At 46.8% G+C, this 18,168-nt stretch overlaps 1 protein-coding gene across 1 annotated transcript; it reads left to right on the forward strand.

The window, feature by feature from the left end:
• Window positions 1-11,888: 11,888 nt before the first annotated feature.
• On the forward strand, window positions 11,889-12,564 carry LOC127334287 (uncharacterized). The gene has a single exon (XM_051360705.2). It carries the CDS (start codon window positions 11,997-11,999, stop codon window positions 12,327-12,329), a length of 333 nt encoding a protein of 110 aa, XP_051216665.1. The 5' UTR covers window positions 11,889-11,996; the 3' UTR covers window positions 12,330-12,564.
• The last annotated feature ends 5,604 nt before the right edge of the window (window positions 12,565-18,168 follow it).

Raw genomic sequence — 18,168 nt, forward strand, 5'->3', positions numbered from 1 at the left:
GAGACCTGGCCTCCTATATAAAGGCCAGGAGAGGGGCTGCCGAGGGACACGATCGATCTTAGCAATCTTAGCCATTAAAAGCTTAAAGCTAGGTCACCTTAGCAGTAGCAATCTCGACGAGATCTCAGCCGAACTATTCGGCACCCCATTGTAACCCATTGTCATCATAATCAAGAACAGACAGGCAGGACGTAAGGGTTTTACCTCATCGAGGGCCCCGAACCTGGGTAAATCGCTCTCCCCGCTTGTATGTGAACCGATGTCTCGTGTCAGCTTGCAGGATTCCATCAACCCTAAGCCCCTATCGGAGGGCATTGGCGAGGAGTACCCTCGACACCGCGACTAAAGGCCCGTCCACGTGGGCGCCAGGCGACCGTCGGGGCGGAGGACCTTTAGTCGCGGTTCTTCTGGCCAACCGCGACTAAAGGCCGCCGCAGGTTTAGGGTTTTAGCCCCCCCTAAACCTGTTTTCTTTTTAATTTATATTGTTTTATTTCTTTTGTGTTTTATTTTAATTTTGAAGGAGTTTCACATATTCTACGGTACTACATACATGCATATGAATGTACAATTTCAAACAAATTTGAAATTAGAACCAAAAAGAATTCAAGAGGAATATACCATATATATATATATATATATTCAATATCATCGGATGACCATATACAATTTTGAATAAGTTTCCATACATAATTTAATGCATATGAAGTTCTACGTCCTCGTAATAGTGTTCTCCTTTAGGATGGAGGACTTCCCTCGTGAACCATCCAGCTAGTTCCTCTTGAAGTGGTCGGAAGCGAGCTTCTGGACTAAGCATCTTCCGGAGGTTATTCCTCTTCTCATTGTTATCACTCGGAACCCGCTCAGAGGTGTATCTCCGGATCATCTCACAGACATAGTATCCACATAGATTGGTCCCCGCTGGCTGAATATCGCCACCATTCTTAGCCATTGACCGCATGAAATGTAGCTCTTTTTTGAGATCACCGACCCTTTCATCTGAGAACCGTCTCCAAACCCTACGAGGCAAAGAAAATTAAATGAACAAGAGAGTTATTAGTTACTTGATATTAGGAAATGAACGAAATAGGCCGATCGATATAGAGCGCAAATGAATGAAAATAATTACTTCTGCAACATTCTTCTCATGTCGCCCCAAAGCTTTGCTTCCAGATTCAGAGAGTCGTGGACGAGACATGTGGAGGTGTCAAATTTAATTACTAGCAGAATCCAGTGGAACCTGCGGATACGATACATGCACAGTCATGCATAACTCATCGATTAGTCGGCCACATACCATGCATGGAGTAAACAAAAGAGAATGTGCTCAAGACAGAAACACTCACCCAAAATGGTAAGGAAATAGAATATCACTTTTGAGTTCCTGCTTTGTAAAAAACTGCCACAGGTCTTCCTCCACGTCGGCGGGGTGATGCTCTAACACATATCCATTAACGATGTGTGGGTCAATGAACCCAACATCAAGGATGTTCCTTACTCTGCATTCCTTAATCTTCATTCTGCATATATAATAGCGTACACAACAATATAGTTAGGACATATATATAGTGCAGGCAATATGAACGAGATGGGGTAGAAATAAATCACTTACAGAACGTAGCAACTGATGATAGATTTGTCGAGCTCGCGCAGATTGAAAAGCTGGAACAATTCACTCAGATGAATTTGTACATAGTAATGTTTGAAGTGATGCTCATATCTAACTTCCGCATAAATATATTCTTTGGCGTTTTTATTTTTTATGTAACCCCTGTACCATTTCAGCAGACTTGTCATTTGTGGAGGTAGATCCTCTTCCTGCGCAGGCTCGACGAGAGGCCCATTCGGCACATATGTAATTACTACCTCCTTCACTGGCGCCTCATCAAGGCCTAACAGTTCACGAAGAGTCATACCTAAGTTGGCCGCTTGTTCTCTGGCACTCGTTACCGTCAATCCCTGTGCTGCCGCAGCTTCTATGATATCGGGGGCATCCAGACCGGCGGCTTTCACTATGAGCGGGGCAATCGATTGTTTACTTTGTTCCCCGAGCTGGGCAACTCGTTTCCCGTTTTTTTACTTTCTAATTCTTTCTCGGCCTCCTCCAAGGCTTTCTTCTCCTGCTTCTCCGCCCGCTCTTTCTTCTCCTTCAACATGAGTGCCTGCCTACGAAGTTCACGTGCATAGTCGTCAGGAAGATTCTTCGCGGCTTGGGACGGTGTGCTCAAAAATGACTTAGCCCACTTCTTTTGCTCATCAGAAAATACTGGCTTGGGCTCGGGCTCTCTTTTCTTCTTGCAGTCCGCCTTCCATTTCTCATAATCAGCAGTCGCGGCCGCGTCGACTTCCTCGGCACTACGTTCCCAAGGCCTCGTGGAGAGAGGCTTCAGTGATGGCTCCGGTACCTTTGTGGTCTTAGGTACATAAGGGTCCAGGTTAATACTCCAGGACTGCTTCTGCTTCTTCGCCGGAGGTGGATTGGGGGGCCGCGTCTGCTTACCCGCCCGGGGCGGACTGGGGGGCGGCGACTGCTTACCCACCGGAGGTGAATTGGGGGGCGGCGTCGGCTGACGTGAAGGAGGTGTAGGTGAAGCACCACCACCACCACCACCACCACCGCCACCGCCACCACCACCGTAGGGGGTGGACTTGTTGGCCTTGGCGCCTCGCCTGGAAACTTGATAAACTTCTTTTGCCATAGAATGAAATGGCGCTTGACATCTCCAAGTCTTCTCTCCCCTTCAGGTGTAGCAATGTCAATCTCCAGGTCCTCAAACCCTTGTACCATGTCCTCCACCGTGACACGAGCATAGCCATCTTGAATGGGCTTGTTGTGGTGGAGTGCTCCAGGTTCACATGGTAAAGCACTGCCGATGGCTACCTTCATGGACATGTTCCCGATTGGATAATACAGATGACATTCTTTCATCTCCTTTACATCGTCCACGGGGTAGCGAGGAGGCTCCGGTGCAGTAATTTCGATCACCGGAGGCTCCGGTGCAGTAATTTCGATCGTCGGTGCATGTGCACCAGCCGGTGGGGCCTCCGTGGAAGCCACGCTGCTTCTCCGCTGCTGGCTTCCGAGATCCGCTGGATGATCTTCATGCTGCGTCCGAGCTGCATCTCTTTCTTGTACTAGTACATTCACGGTTTTCTTCATCTCATCCATTTCCGATGCCAACCGCGCCACAACATCTGCATCCCGATCCATCTTTCTCTTACGGCTTCTGTAACCGTACGGGTCATCGTTCTGGGAGAACCCTATTTTCCACGGAATGTTCCCCATGCCTCGTACACGTCCTCCGTGTTCAGGATTCCCGAGGGCTTTTGTCAGCGCGTCGTTCTCTTTGTTGAACTTGATCTTCCCCTCTTGAGCATCCCTCATTGCGTTAATAAGGGCTTGGGTGGGTTTAAACATTTTGCCCCGGTAAACACACTCCCCTGTCTCCGGGTGTAGCGTTCCCCCATGCCCGTACCACCAGCTTTTGGCCCTTGGGTCCCATCCCTCCGTACCTGGACGGATTCCTCGCGCCCTCAGCTCGTTCTCCATCTTCTCCCACCTAGGCTCCCAAAGGCGATACCCTCCTGGCCCCATAATATGATTGTACTCCTTCTTTGCCGCATTTTCCTTATTTTTTTCGATATTTGAATGAACTGCTCCGATTTCTTTTGCTTCACAAATTCTGGCCAATCTTGTTTCAGTTTCTCATATTGTCCTTTGAAATCCGGAGTCTTGTTCTCGTTGACATAGTCACGGGCTAGATTTTGCTTGAATTTCCGGAATGCGTCGGCCATCTTATGAAGAGCGAACTGTTTGACTAGCCTCCTCCTCTCCTTGTTTTCCTCAATCTTGTTACCCTCCTCATCGAATTTGTTGTATTCCGGAGGTAGAACGAAATGTTGCATAAGCTTTTTCAAAAAATCTTTTTTTTGTTCTCTTATCGACAAAAGTGAAACCAAGACGTGCCTTCTTTGGCTCATTCCACTCCTGGACGGTGATCGAGACGTTGTCTCTAACAACGGCTCTGCATTGGTTGATAAACTTGGTGGCGTTCTTGTGGGGCTCCAGCGGCTTGCCGGTTGCACTGTCGACAACCTCGATGGTACATGTTTCTCCTTGTTTCATCGTCTTGGTTGCGCCACGCTTTGACGACGTACTCGATTGTTTCGACGATCCGGCCGAGGGCTAAAATAAGAAAGAGAGTCGCGCGCGTTAGTACACACATATTTATTTAAATCAGTTAGTTTGTATCACCAGAGGCTCAATGTATATATATACCTCGGCGCCGGAGGTGGTTGCTACTTCCAATTGAAGATCGTCGTTTATCGACGTTTGTTCGGCATCATCTTGCTGACGGCCTTCATCTTCACCGTCAAGGTTCAGATAAGAAGAGATCTCTTCTTCATCTTGATTGGTCGGCACATAAAGAATATCGCCATTTATGAGGCCAAATATATGTTCTTCAGCTTCCGGATCATAGTTGGCCATAATCGGGTCAGCTCTATCGTCCGCCATATGTCAGTCCTGAAAACATGTTGTAAAAACAAATTAATTGTGTATATGCATTATCACATCTCTTCTACATATAAAGAGAGAGGGCGACGAGGGAGGCGAGAGGGGGGACGCAGTGACCGCGTGACCGAGAGACCGGTGGCGGTGGCGAAAGGGCGGTGGCGGTGCCGAGGACACATAACCCTCGCCGCCCTCTCTCGATCCCAAAAAAAAACACCGCGCGTATACGGAGGGGGCGACTAGCGCTGCCCCCTCCGTATACGCGCGGTGGTTAAGTAAAATTTTAGTTAAGTCAAAAAATTTAAGACAAAATTTATAAGTCAAATTTTGAGTTCTTTTAAAAGTGACAAACTTTTGTTAAGTTATTTTGACAAACTTTTGTTAAGTTATTTTTGTTATTTCGAAAATTTATTTCATTTTTTTGACAAAATTTTGTTAAGCTATTTTTGTTAAATTTTGTTAAGTTATTTCTTGTTAATTTAAAATTTTGTTATATATGTTAAAGTTTTTGTGAAGTTCAAATTTTGTTAAGTTACTGTTTCTGTGAAGTTCAATTTTTTTGTTAAGTTAATTAAAGTTTTTATGAAGTTAATTTTTTTGTTAATTAAAAAAAAATGGGAGATGGAGGGGCCGGGGCCGGGCGCCGCCCTACTGTGCGTGTGTGTTGGCGCGCGCCCCCGGCCGGCCGCCGGCCTCCCTCTCCCTGTGTGTGTGGCGCGCTGCAGCGCCGGCGCCGGCGGGGAAGACGACCGCCGGGAAAAGATCGAGCACGCCGGCGGGGGAGCGTCGGCATATGGTGCGCAGCACGTACGGTGGCGCGCGTGCGTGTGTGGCGACGGCGTCGAGGAAGCGCGCGCGGCGGGGCAAATGGCGAGGGCGGTGGTCGGCGAGGGGCCCTGGTGGCGGTCGGCGAGGGCGGCGGTCGGCGAGCAGCCTGACGGCGTCCTGCAGAGAGAAGTCGCGCGCGGAACGATCGAGGAAGAAGAGATGGGGCAGCGGCTGTTCGGGCGCGGCATTTATACTGGGCGACCTTTGGTCGCGGTTGGGGACCCCAACCGCGACTAAAGGGGTACCTTTAGTCACGGTTGGCGACCCCAACCGCGACTAAAGGGTATTATTCGCCGGGTTTTCGTTTCCCGCGGAAAATACCCTTTAGTCGCGGTTGGCGGGTTGGCGAGGCCAACCGCGACTAAAGGTATTTTTCAAATTTCTTTTCTTTTTCAAAATGTTAAAATTACATATAATATATCAATAAATTCAGAAAAATAAAACTAATTCATTTCTAAATGTTAAAAATACAAATAATATATCAAAAAATTCAGAAAAATTAAACTAATTCATTTAAAAATCTGAAAAATACAAATAATATATCAAAAAATTCAGAAAAATAAAACTAATTCATTTCAAAATCTTTCCGCCTCCCTCTCCCACCAGTTCTTCCCACCAGTTCTTCCCGGCCGCCTCTGTCTTTCCTCCGGCCCCCTCTTCCCGCCTCTGTCTTTCCGTCAGCCCCCTCTTCCCGCCTCTATCTTTCCGGCCCCCTCTTCCCGCCAGTTCTTCCCTGTCTTCCCGCCTCTTTCTTCCCGCCATTTCTTCCCTGTCTTCCCGCCAATTTCTTCCCGCCTCTTTCTTCCCGCCACTTTCTTCCCGCCTCATGTCTTTCCGCTCCCATTTTTCCCGCCATTTCTCACTACATATATGTAGCCCGGCTTGGCCAGCATTATCACATCTCTACAATCTCTCATCACTCTCTCATGGCTTCCACCGCACCCACTCTAACCTACCAGCAGGTGGAGGAGCTTTGCGCCTCGAACTACCCTTGCCCACCAGGCTACCGCGTCCCCGCCGGCTGGAGCCTAAGCGCCGGCGGCGTGCCGGTCCCTCCCGTCCCTCAGGGTACTGCATGCCGGGCGGCCATCACGAACCACTACTACCTCGACCTCACGCCGGAGCAGCGGATGAATCCCCGCTGGCATCCCGATAACCAGCATACTTGGGACGTCTTCGTCATCAATCGGCGTGAGAGGGCGCTCGCCAGGTATGAGGAGGACGGTCTGCCTCCTGGGAACTTCCACGAGGCCGGACGTCGGCTATGGTGGTACGGCCGGACTCTGCAGAGCGTCATGGACTACATCACGGCCGGCGATATCCCCCGCCTGCGCTACCCTCAGTTCGAGCCACGAGCGCCGCCTGACGATAGCGACGATAAGAGCGACGGCATTTACGGCGGCAACTTAGAAGGCGACGACTACCAGTACAACGGCGGCGGCTATGAAGACTACGAGTATGCATATTATACGCCTAGGCAGGAGTATGACTAAATCACTCCAAATTTCATGTATCATCAGTGGTATCTCGAATCATTCGAAAATGGACACCAAACACATCACGGGTAATATAATTCACATGATCCATTCAACAAAGTTTGGTACAATAAATTATTACACATCATTTCTTTCCTTGTGTCCCTGCTTGCTTACGATTGTGCCGTATCCATGGAGCATCCTCATCATTTAACTTAATGCTTGGATCGGTGTTCACTTTGAATGGCGGAATTTCAGTAAACATATTATAATCTTCTGACATATCTGTCTTGTCCTCCACTCCCACGATGTTTCTTTTCCCTGAAAGAACAATGTGGCGCTTTGGATCATCGCATGATGTACTGATCGTTTTCTTATCTTTCCGTTTCCTCGGTTTGCTACTCATGTCCTTCACATAGAAAACCTGAGCGACATCTTTCGCTAGGACGAATGGTTCATCAAGGTAACCAAGATTGTTGAAATCCACCATTGTCATTCCGTATTGCTGGTCCACCTTTACCCCACCTCCATGAAAGTATCACCGAAATGATCAAGATAGTTTTCATCGATGAAATCATCCCCTTCTTCATCTTCTTCCATTATAACCCCTCTTTCTCCATGCTTGGTCCAACAATTATAGCTTGGCATGAAACCGTGCCGAAGCAGGTGCAGGTGAACTTCTCTTGAGGAAGAGTAACCCTTCTGATTCTTACAGTCAACACATGGACAGATAACAAAACCCTTCTGCTTGTTCGCATTAGCCACTACGAGGAAATCTTTCAAACCCGTAGTGAACTCGCCGGAGAGTCGGTTACCGTACATCCATTGCCGATTCATATGCATTACTATAATATAAAATATATAATTAATCATCATGCATTTGTTAAACTAACTAGCTATAAACAATAGAAATTAAACAATGAACTACACACATGCATATTTTATCAATGACACATATGAAAGGTTCAAGTTGCAAACTGCGATCGCGGAGGAAAAAATAAATGAGGAAGCTCAAGTGTGGCTCCGACACTTCATATCATGTTTGTTTCATGCTCTTGGGGCATTTCCTCAAACACCTTGTGTGCATAAGAGGAACCAAAAGTAAACCTACACCCCCTTGTGAAGCTTGTGAAGAGAAGTGGCACCAAATGGCTAAGTGCTGTGAGCCGAGGTCCTTTAGTCCCGGTTGGCTCAGGCCAACCGGGACTAAAGGCCTTCGGGCCAGGCCTGGCCAACCGCGACTAAAGCCCCTCCCGTCCACCAGCTAGCCACCGAGAGCGCTGGGCCCAGGTCTTAGTCGCGGTTCGCCACCCGAACCCGACTAAAGACCCCATTAGTCGCGGTTCCTATATTTTGGCGACTAATGGGACTGGACGGAAGGCCATTTTTCTACCAGTGTATATACTTGATCAAAGTTTAACTTTTATGAAAAATTACGTGTAACATAATATAGACATGAGGGAGTAAGAAGTTAACAAAAGCGCTCGAATATGCGTATCATCTTATTGTGATTAGTAGGGAGCAAGCCAGTTAGTACAACACTCGTACTAACACGATGCCTTTTGGTGATAACCGGTGCAGCCGCTAACCAACATATTGGGTAACGCACGTGACAATCTTTACACTGGTGGAAAAAACAGTTCATTTGGCTGCCTAAAACCAGTTGGGAAAAAAGCAGTCAACAGCGTGTGTCTGCCCCATCATTTGCAGCCAAAGTTCGTTAGTGAATGTTGCATCAGTTTAAACCAAAAGTTGCACCAATAAAGTAGGCCTGCACTGCCCAACCAGAAACTGAACTTTGCCTCCGTTTATAAGTTGGTGGTCCTAGCCAAACCACCAGTAGCGAAGGATAAAAATAAGGACACTGCTGAGAATCCTCCGGAGGATAAACTCCTTCCATCCCTGATCGACACGTGTCCACTTTCATCCAAAATCCTGATGATGCTTCGTCGCAGCAAAAAATATCTCGCTTTTGCTTTATTGAAGCACAAAAACGAATCGCCTAAAAAATTCCAGCCTCCTGCTTCCCTGATCGACACGTGTCCACTTTCAGCCAAAACCCTGACGATGCTTCGTCGCAGCAAAAAAATTCCGCTTTTGCTTCATTGAAGCACAAAACGATTCGCCTAAAAAAAGAAAAAGACACGAGGAGCTCGCTGGAGACTTCGCCGAAGACCTCGCTGGAGACATTGAAGCACAAATAATGTAGTAAAGAAGCAGAGCCACGAAACATTTACAGCACTGCCATTGAACATTTGCAGCACCTCCCCAACCTCACCGGAGACTCGCCGGAGCCCTCACCGGAGACTCGCCGGAGACATTGAAGCACAGATAATGTAGTAAAATAGCAGAGCCACAAAACATTTACAACACCACCGTTGAACATTTGCAGCACCTCCCCGACCTCGCCGGAGCCCTCGCCGGAGACATTGAAGCACAAAATAATGTAGTAAAGAAGAAGAGCCACGGAATATTTACAGCACCGCCGTTGAACATTTGCAGCACCTCCCCCGACCTCGCCAAGAAACACAATTGTCTTGCTGCAATGCAGCCCAAATTTCATAGTAATGAAGCTAAAAAAGTGTAGTAATGCAGCCCAAAATAAAACTTAGGAAGCACGGTCACAAAAAAAGATGCATCTATCCAACAAATAAAGTAATGCAGCCCAAATTTAACAATAATGAAGCTAAAAATATGTAGTAATGCAGCCAAAAAAATAAACTAAGGAAGCACAGTCATGGCTCCGGCGAGACGCTCATAACAAAATTGGGATTGCAGCACCATCGATGCCCTTTGCAGCTCCGCCGCTGCGGTTGCAGCAGCGCCGCCGCCGGTTGCAGCTCCGGCCACAGGCGCCTGCAACAGGGGCAGCGTCGCATGGGATGGAGGCGGCGGAAGGAGTCGGCGCCGCGCGAGATGGTGGCCTGCTGGCTGCTGCTGCTGTTGTGGGGGAAGGAGGCAGCGGCGCGCTCCCTCGAGGCCGGCAGCCTGGAGCAAACCACGGAAGGCCAAGCCGTTCGTGGATGGGCGAGACCTGGGCGGCGGCCGACGAGGTCGTACTTCTCGAGGAGGTGGAAGACGAGGTGGTCGGGCGGCGGCCGGCGAGGTCGGTGGAGCACTGGTCGATGAGGTGCAGGTCAGCGGCGGCGCCCGTTTATAGGATGGCGCAGTGGAGGTCGGCGGCGAGGCGCTCGTGGAGGTGGAAGCAGCGTAGCCCTTTATTTGTAGCACCGCCGCCCACAACAAGCAGCACCGCCGCCCCGAGTTTGCAACACCCCCGCGAGTAGCACCTCCGGCCATGGCTGCAGACGGCGTTCGGTGGAGGTCAGCGGCGGCGGGTCAGCTTGCGGAGGTAGAGAGCCACGGCGGGGCAGCTTGAGGAGGTGGAGGCCATGGAGGATCCCCGTGGGGCAGCTCGCTCGCGGAGGTGGAAACCGGCGGCGAGGCACTCGTGGAGGTGGAAGCCGGCGGAGAGGCGCTCGCGGAGGTGGATGCCGGCGGCGGGTGCGGCCTCAGGCCGTGCGAGGCGAGGACGCGGAGGTGATAAGAACGAAGGTACGGGAGAGGAAGAAGACGATTTACGACTCGCCGGTGGGTCCTAGTGGACGCGTGTCGTGCTAAGAACCCGGAGGTTGCCAACCCGCGTGCCTCTGCCTGATAATAAGCATTTTCCTAAAAATAATCTAAGGTAAGATGAGCTTTTATAAAATAAATAATGCGAAGATTAAAATAATCCTCCGATATATTTGATTCTAACATAATCATTTAGAACAACAAACATAGAAACATATTTAATTATAAGTAGAACCTATAAAGTATTACATTCTTTTGAAAGTCTTCCGTAATTCTATGGATCAAAGACTTCTGAATATCTCTCGCTCGATGTGTAATTCCGTCTTGATGATCTTTATCGTCGAAATATTCATTTTTTTCAATTGTTGTCGTTGGCACTGATAAAAGAAACGCCAACTCAATGAAGTGATAACATCATCGAAAGAAACATGCATGATGTGCCTTTCAAATATTTCGACGATATTTTTAAAGTCTCAAATTCTCCGCCTGTGACTAATGAATAGCTCAAGGTTATCTTGTATATAGTAAGATCAATGATAAATTTATGTAAGACTAGCAATTTCATTCACACTGAACCTGAGTCTATACTTTCGGTTCCTAGTTCATGTTTTCAGTTTGAAGTTGGTTTTGAGCACTGTTCACTAAAACAAGCTCAACAAGCAATTGCACAGTGCAAGACTTACAAATTTAATTTTGAAGTATAACATTCTAAAAAGCATATTGGAATTTCATGAACATGTGAAAGTCATTGTCAAAACTAAATATTAGCAGTGATGTGTTAGAACAAATTAAACTTTCCATTTTAGACAAAAGTAAACATAATCGTAGAAGATCAAGTCACACCAATAAACACTAGGCCATGTGAACCCACGGCTTTTACGAATAGTCATCATACTGATGCACTTCTTAATGCACCGATTCCTGATGTTGGAGATGTTGACGCTGAAAACTCTGCAGGACCAACACACAGGTTCAGTATCATAAATCTAGTTGGGACCACCTGCCAGATATTGGATTTTTTTTGTAAGGCATATACTGGATATTTGTCACTCATTTTTTTAACACAGGATTTTTGTTTGTTACTCAATGTCTCCTCTTATCGTGGCGAGGAAGATCGCTTAGCGTCGCCAGTGTACAGAGAAATACAGGTCGATCCTACCACGACCTCGAGCATTATGTGAAGACCACACCGGCTCCTTGGCCGTGGCAAGAAACTGCTGAAGCGTCACCATTGTTATGGTTTTCAGTCTGCATTCATGACCAAGTTATCATGAAATATAAATAGTGATCGTTCAAGTGTCAGGGTTCGTTTGGAATGATTGAGTTTCTTTCAAGTTCCAGTTACAGCCATCTCTTTGTCCCAACTGTCCCGCAACAACCAATGCCAGTCTGCTTTCCTTTCTAATTGTTGTCTCACCACAAATTTAGAGCAACACTTGGAGGGGCCATCAAGCAAAGACAGGTATAACCAACCAAATGGGGTACTGAGAACTGGCCAGTACCAAAGTAGCCACATCACCGTTTATAAAATGCTGCTCCGAGCTCCCGAAGCTCTACTCCAGTCGTAAGACATTGCCAAACACAAATACCGATCCAGAGTGACACAGAATGGGCAGGAAGGCGTGCATCTCTCTTCTGATGCTCCTCGGCGTCGCGCTTGCGCTCGCCGGCCCTGCCACCGCCGACATGAAGGCGCCATATAGTATTGACGCGGCGGTGCGGGAGCTGATGTCGCCCCCACCGTCGTCATCGTCGTCGAAGCTGGAGGACGGCGTTGCCCCGGAGTTCACCGCTGATATGGAGGTGCACCGCCGCGTCCTCGCCGGCATCAGCCCGGGGTCCCTCAACCGCAACAGGCAGGCCTGCCTCGGGTCGTGCCCGGCGCGCGGAGGGTCGTACACCAACCGGGGATGCCAGAGCAGGTTCCGGTGCCGTGGCTGAATGGAACCGCAGAACGCTCTGGCCGGCGACCAACCTCTTGTACGCGCGTTCCATAGTCGTTTATTTTCATTTGGCAGTGCAGTAACGTCCTTGCTAGTCTTGCTGGAACTCTCGTCTTCGGATCGGCCTCACCACAGTAAATGGTGTTTTCCTTTGTGTGAAACCACATGGTCTTGTCTTTGTTTTTTCTTAACGTTGGGATGTGCGCATGTTATGCAGAGGCCACGTATTCGAAGTTGAGGGTCACTAAAATTACTACTTTAATAAAAAGTAAGAAAAATCAGCCCGTCAAAGTATATTCAATAATCAGCTGAAGGCGACAGCGAAGGCTTACAAAACTAGAGTGCTACAATTTTGGTACTGTCTAACCATCATATAGCTGATTTTCCAGTTAGCCACAAGTCAGCTTTTGGGTTCAGTATATTCATTATTTGAGTCTGGTATATTTCCTGGTTTTTCAACCGGACTTGAACCAAAGGCTTCCGAATATTTCAGCTTTTTTAAAGCATCTCTAGCTGCATATTAATTCGCAAAGCGAAATCTATAGTTTAGATCAAAAATCTGCTCCGAATAGATCTGCATAGTGGTTTGACCCGTAAATATTTTTTTAACAACCCCCCAAATAATCCTCTTGTACTCTACACATGCGGCATTCTGACCAAAATGTAAGGTAAACCACAAGGATTTGGGGTATCAAAACTTTTATCAGTCGACTGCTAATAGTGGAAGTAACATAACTAGTAACATCACACATCTCAAGGCATTTTGGTGACATGGCATGCTAATAAATGAAGAAAGAGAGTGAGGTGGTAACTAGCTATGTTACATAACATCACACACCTCAAGACAAGATGACTCTACAACATAATAAATGATACAATGCATAACACCACATATAAATTACTATCCACTATGAAGGTAGTAACCTAAACTAGTAACATGACATATGTTACTAGTCTAAGTTACTCCCCACTATGACCAGCCTCAACGATCGTCGAAGCTATACTACTCCACCCAAATTCCACCGCACGTCCTCTGGTCTGGCCAAATCGATGCAGTACTACGACAAAAGCAACTTATTCTGGCCGATATTCCGGTGAAAAACATGGCTAATTCTGACCTATTCTGACCGATTCTAGCGATGTCTACGTGAGACGGAGCTAGGCGACCAGGGCTCGGGAAAAAGCCATGGAGACCAGAGCTCTGGGAGAAGTCGGGCAGCGGGCTAGCACACACGCGCAACGCTGCTAGCACGCTGACTAGCACGTAGCAAGCAGCTAGCAAGCTAGCTTGCCCGTGCGACTAGTACAACGCTAGCACCCAACACATCAGTAGTAGGCCAGGTACCCACACGCATGGGCCAGTGGGTCCTAAAGTTAAGGCGTGAGCTCGGTCGAAGTGTCTCCTGGTCTGTGTTTGTCGAAGGAAGAAGACGATGGAATATTCTCGAAATATTCTTTTTTAGGGTTTGAGGATGCAGGATATGTTCAGCCACGACATTTTTCGCACAGGAAAAACTTGATCCGGTTAACCACATATGCATCTTGCGGTTTGTCTATTTGGCCTATCCGCTAGAGATGCTCTTAAATAATGAATCGGAAACTGTGCCTTCTGCATATGGCCACATCTGGCAACTTTCAGGCCTTACAAAAAGAATATGAAAGTTGGGCCTTAGATTCATGACGATGAGGAGATCATCCTGAATGATCACCTAACCGGCGAGGGGGAAGCTAGCTGCTGGCCAGAGATCCACCTGTTTGGATGCCGGTCTGATGCCTCGTCCTCGTCTTCCGCCATGGCCATGGCCACGACCTCCACCATGGCCACGATGGCGCGAGAATGCGTCATCGCCGTCCTGAAGGTTTGTTTCTTTTCTTTTCCATGTTTATCTTATATTTACATCGCAATCTACTATAAGCACATGTGTTTTTGTTGTCAAGATTGGATTATATTGTGATTTAGATCTATGTTTTAATCATTAGTTAGATTCATTAGTTTCCTTAGTGTAGATTTACTAATGTATTAGTTAGATCCATTAGTTTGCGTAGTTTAGATGTAGTAATGTCTTAGCGTAGATCCAATATATATTTATTGGGTCTTGATTATGTTATAATGTCGATGATTAAAATGTTAGCGATCTCGCTGACTGTATGAGCCACATACATTGTTTGCTCATTCTTTTAATATTCTAATGTTTAGCCATAGCTAACTCCATATCTCTTCTATACACTTGGTTATAGGGATCTTATTTTGGTAATTCTGCATAAGATAAAGGAAAGAAAATGTGTACCACGTCCTGTTCGTGTTCGTGATCCGTTTGCCTCCGCGTTCCGACATATGGTGACTAATCATTTGGACTTTAAATCATTGATAATGATTTTGTTGTTAGAATTTTTTGACATTTTTTTTAATTTTTTGCAGGACATACAATTGCACGGTCGCATCAGCATTGAAGGAACTTAGTTGCAAAACAACTTCACCATGCATATCTTCGCAAGGATAAATGGAGGATTCTCCTATTCTTTCTGGAAACATTTCGCGAGGATAAGTGGAGAACTCTAGTATCCTCATGAAGATGTAGAATGGAAAGGAATTTCCACCTTCCTTTCCTCACGGAGACAAAGACATGTAACCAAGAAATGCTGTATCTATTGCTAATGTATGCATACAAATGATGTATCAGATGTGCAATATAATTGAAACTTGGTACTGTATTTGCACGAGCATTCAACTGGGCATGCAAATGCTAGTATCATGGTTCTACAGCTACAACGATCTCGTTCCAAAATCGTTTGTGATGTTTTTATAAAGCTCACGATTCACGTAAACATATTATTTCCGATTGCCAGAAACAAGTGCTCAATGTGTTACAGCCGGTATGCCAAGGGTGGCCCTCAACAAACAACGATCGATAATGTCGAACGTGGCACTCGACATACAACATGTGCCAACAACTCCCAGGTGTTGCCACGTTGCCTCCGTTTCTGACAGCATGGCCATCGGCATACAAATCAATGCTGCGAAACATACAACGATGGTACTTCTTTTGCCGAGCACTAACTTTTGCCCAGGAATGCTATATGCCTTCGTAAAACATGTGTATGCCGAGGGCTTTTGATTTTGCTGTGTGCTAGCATGTATATGTCGTTCGAGAGGGGGATATGCGCTGAGGACATCCGTCGGCATAATTTTTTGCCATGGGTTTACAGCTCTTTGCCAAGGGTTTGGGGCCCTCAGCATACTACCTGAAATCTTTAGTGGCTCCGTGGCTTGTGGCACCATCCCATGGTTTCCAGCGACACTATTCCGTGACTGCTGACGGTGCAAGAGCTTGGCATCGGCGTGGCTGAGGAGAGGGGACCTAGGATGCCACGGTATGGTTCATCAGGGAGATCGGCCTTCCTCCACCCCGAAAGGATCTGTCTGGCTCGTCGTCGAGCACTCCGGTTGGCACATGCACTGATCTACACCTGGCTCGTTGCTGCTGGTTTATTTTAGATGGATATTGATTGAATCCGAGATGCGAGTGCAAGTGAAACTTAAATCATGACTAGTTCATGATGTTTCCTTTTTTAGTTTTTTTTTCATGGATCTTCAGCCTTTTGATATTGAAACATGCATGGTAAAAAATCGGTATCTAGTTCATGTGTTTCTTTTTTGAAACATGAACGCCGTTGTATGGATCTTTATTTAAACTTCTATGGATTATGTTGTGAGATGCGCTATATAAATCTCCTATGAAACTTACATATTTCGTAGATACCTTGAGAAGTCTCCTATCAAATCATGTCTTTCCAATGTACTAATCATCTATGAAACTGCGTTGTTTCCTGACACATCTACGTATACGTGTGATTGTTTTTCGTGCAGTTTCTGCACTGGCTTTCAGATCAAAATACGGTGGGAACATTTAAGAAAGCTGACTTCATTTGACTATTCTGTGAAAATTCTATAAACCAATTTTTTGTATAAATATTATGCTAAATTGTATGAAATAAACATGCATAAATACTGAACAAAACTTGAATGATTTTTTTGAGAGCAACAACGTACTTCATTAATAAAAGAAATCAAGTTACATGAGTAAACAAACGTGGAAACTACCAGACAGACTAGGAGAAAACAGTTGTCCTGAAAACTTTGCAGAAAAAAATCTAAAGGACAAAAATATACGAAACTATCCCTAAGATTTCCTACATTCGCCGAAGCCAGTGGCCGCCACCAAACTCCAACGTCGCCTAGACGCGCGTTGGAAGAGACGCCGATCCTCCACCATTGCCAGATCTAAAAGAGCATCATCGCTAATGAGACTTTGTGAGTCGATGAATAGGCCCGCTGCAAGCAGCGAGGCACATGTCGTTGTGGCACGCCGACCGGGGGATGTCTCCGTGCTATCTTGGGCCAAGATCCGTCGCATCTCATCGACGAAGTCGAGGAATAACAACAAATCCACCATCCTCAGACCAACATCCTTAATTCAGAGCATCCACCTCACCCCGGCCCCCAACACCGTCGTGGACAACAACATACGCAACGACACGTCGAGAAACAGATCTCGCCAGGTCTGAAGAACGGCGAGAAGACCAAGCTGCCGACCTGAAAGATCGACAAGCACACATTGCCAACAACTCCGAGACGCCACCAAGGTCGCCGCCGGTGTGGGGTTGGAGTTGAGGCAGATTTATTTTTCCGGTCGCCACTCCCACCACCCCAACGACGCACCACGGAAGACAAGCCCTAACTACAAAGTGGGGAACGAGGCCCTCTCCCCCTCCTACCGCCGGAGTGGCAAGCGGAGGGAGAGGGGCCCAAGGCTGCTGCCCGTGAAGATGGGATCTGGCTGCCTGCCGCCCACCGCCTAAGAAAACCTTGAATGATTTTGAAAGTTACATAATGCTTAAGAAAACTTTGCTTTTGACAGAAAGAAAACGTGAATCCGTCCATGAATTACGTAAAAGTAATTGCTTCGGAAGAGAACACGGTTAAAATATTTCCTGAAGAAGCTAAATGTTAGTATCATGAGGGATCAATAATTTTAGTATTTTTGGGCTAGTGTAGTATTAGTGTTGTCAGTTCAAACTAGCCAAACAAGTGATGGAAACATTGGATACCATATGCCATGTTTCGTTCACATGCGCACGCGACTATTGGCAGGGACTCAGACATTCGATTCCACGTATGATGGAAATGAATACAGTATAAAATAACACCATTAATTATGGGAAGATAATATGGGTGTCTCGTGCGTGCACGTGGATTTGTACTCCTGATCGTTGCCTTCCGCAGAAAAGAAAAGCCTCCATTCCATCTATAAATAGGGACTGCCTTTGGGCAAAGCTGATCACTACTCAACAATCAGTTCTCGCAGCTTTATACAAGTGTATCTTCGTGTGTGTGTTTTTGAGAGAGTGCCAACGCGATCAATGGCTGCGGCGGACGGAGAGGGACACACGAGCGGCAGGATGATTGCTCAGGGCTACAGGGTGCTTGATGAGCGACGGCACGCGGTGGACTACCGCCGAAGCGTGTGGGGGGACTACTTCATCCAAAACCCTACGCTGCCCCATACCCACGAGGTACATGTTCGCGTGCTAAAAGTATATCGCTCATTCATTGTCAGATGTTTTTTTTTTGAAAAGGGAAAAACCCGGCTTCTGCATCGTGATGATGCACACAACCTTTTATTAAGAAACCAGTAATCGTTGTTCAGTACTTATTACATCTCAAGAATCGCCTAAAGTCGATACAAAAATCAACCAACGAAAAAAGGAAAATAGCAGGAGCCGACTATGCATCCTCTAGTCGACTAATATGCTGCCAGCCAGCCCGGCACAAGATA

Source organism: Lolium perenne, chromosome 2, assembly GCF_019359855.2.
Source record: "Lolium perenne isolate Kyuss_39 chromosome 2, Kyuss_2.0, whole genome shotgun sequence".
Lineage (NCBI taxonomy): Eukaryota > Viridiplantae > Streptophyta > Magnoliopsida > Poales > Poaceae > Lolium > Lolium perenne.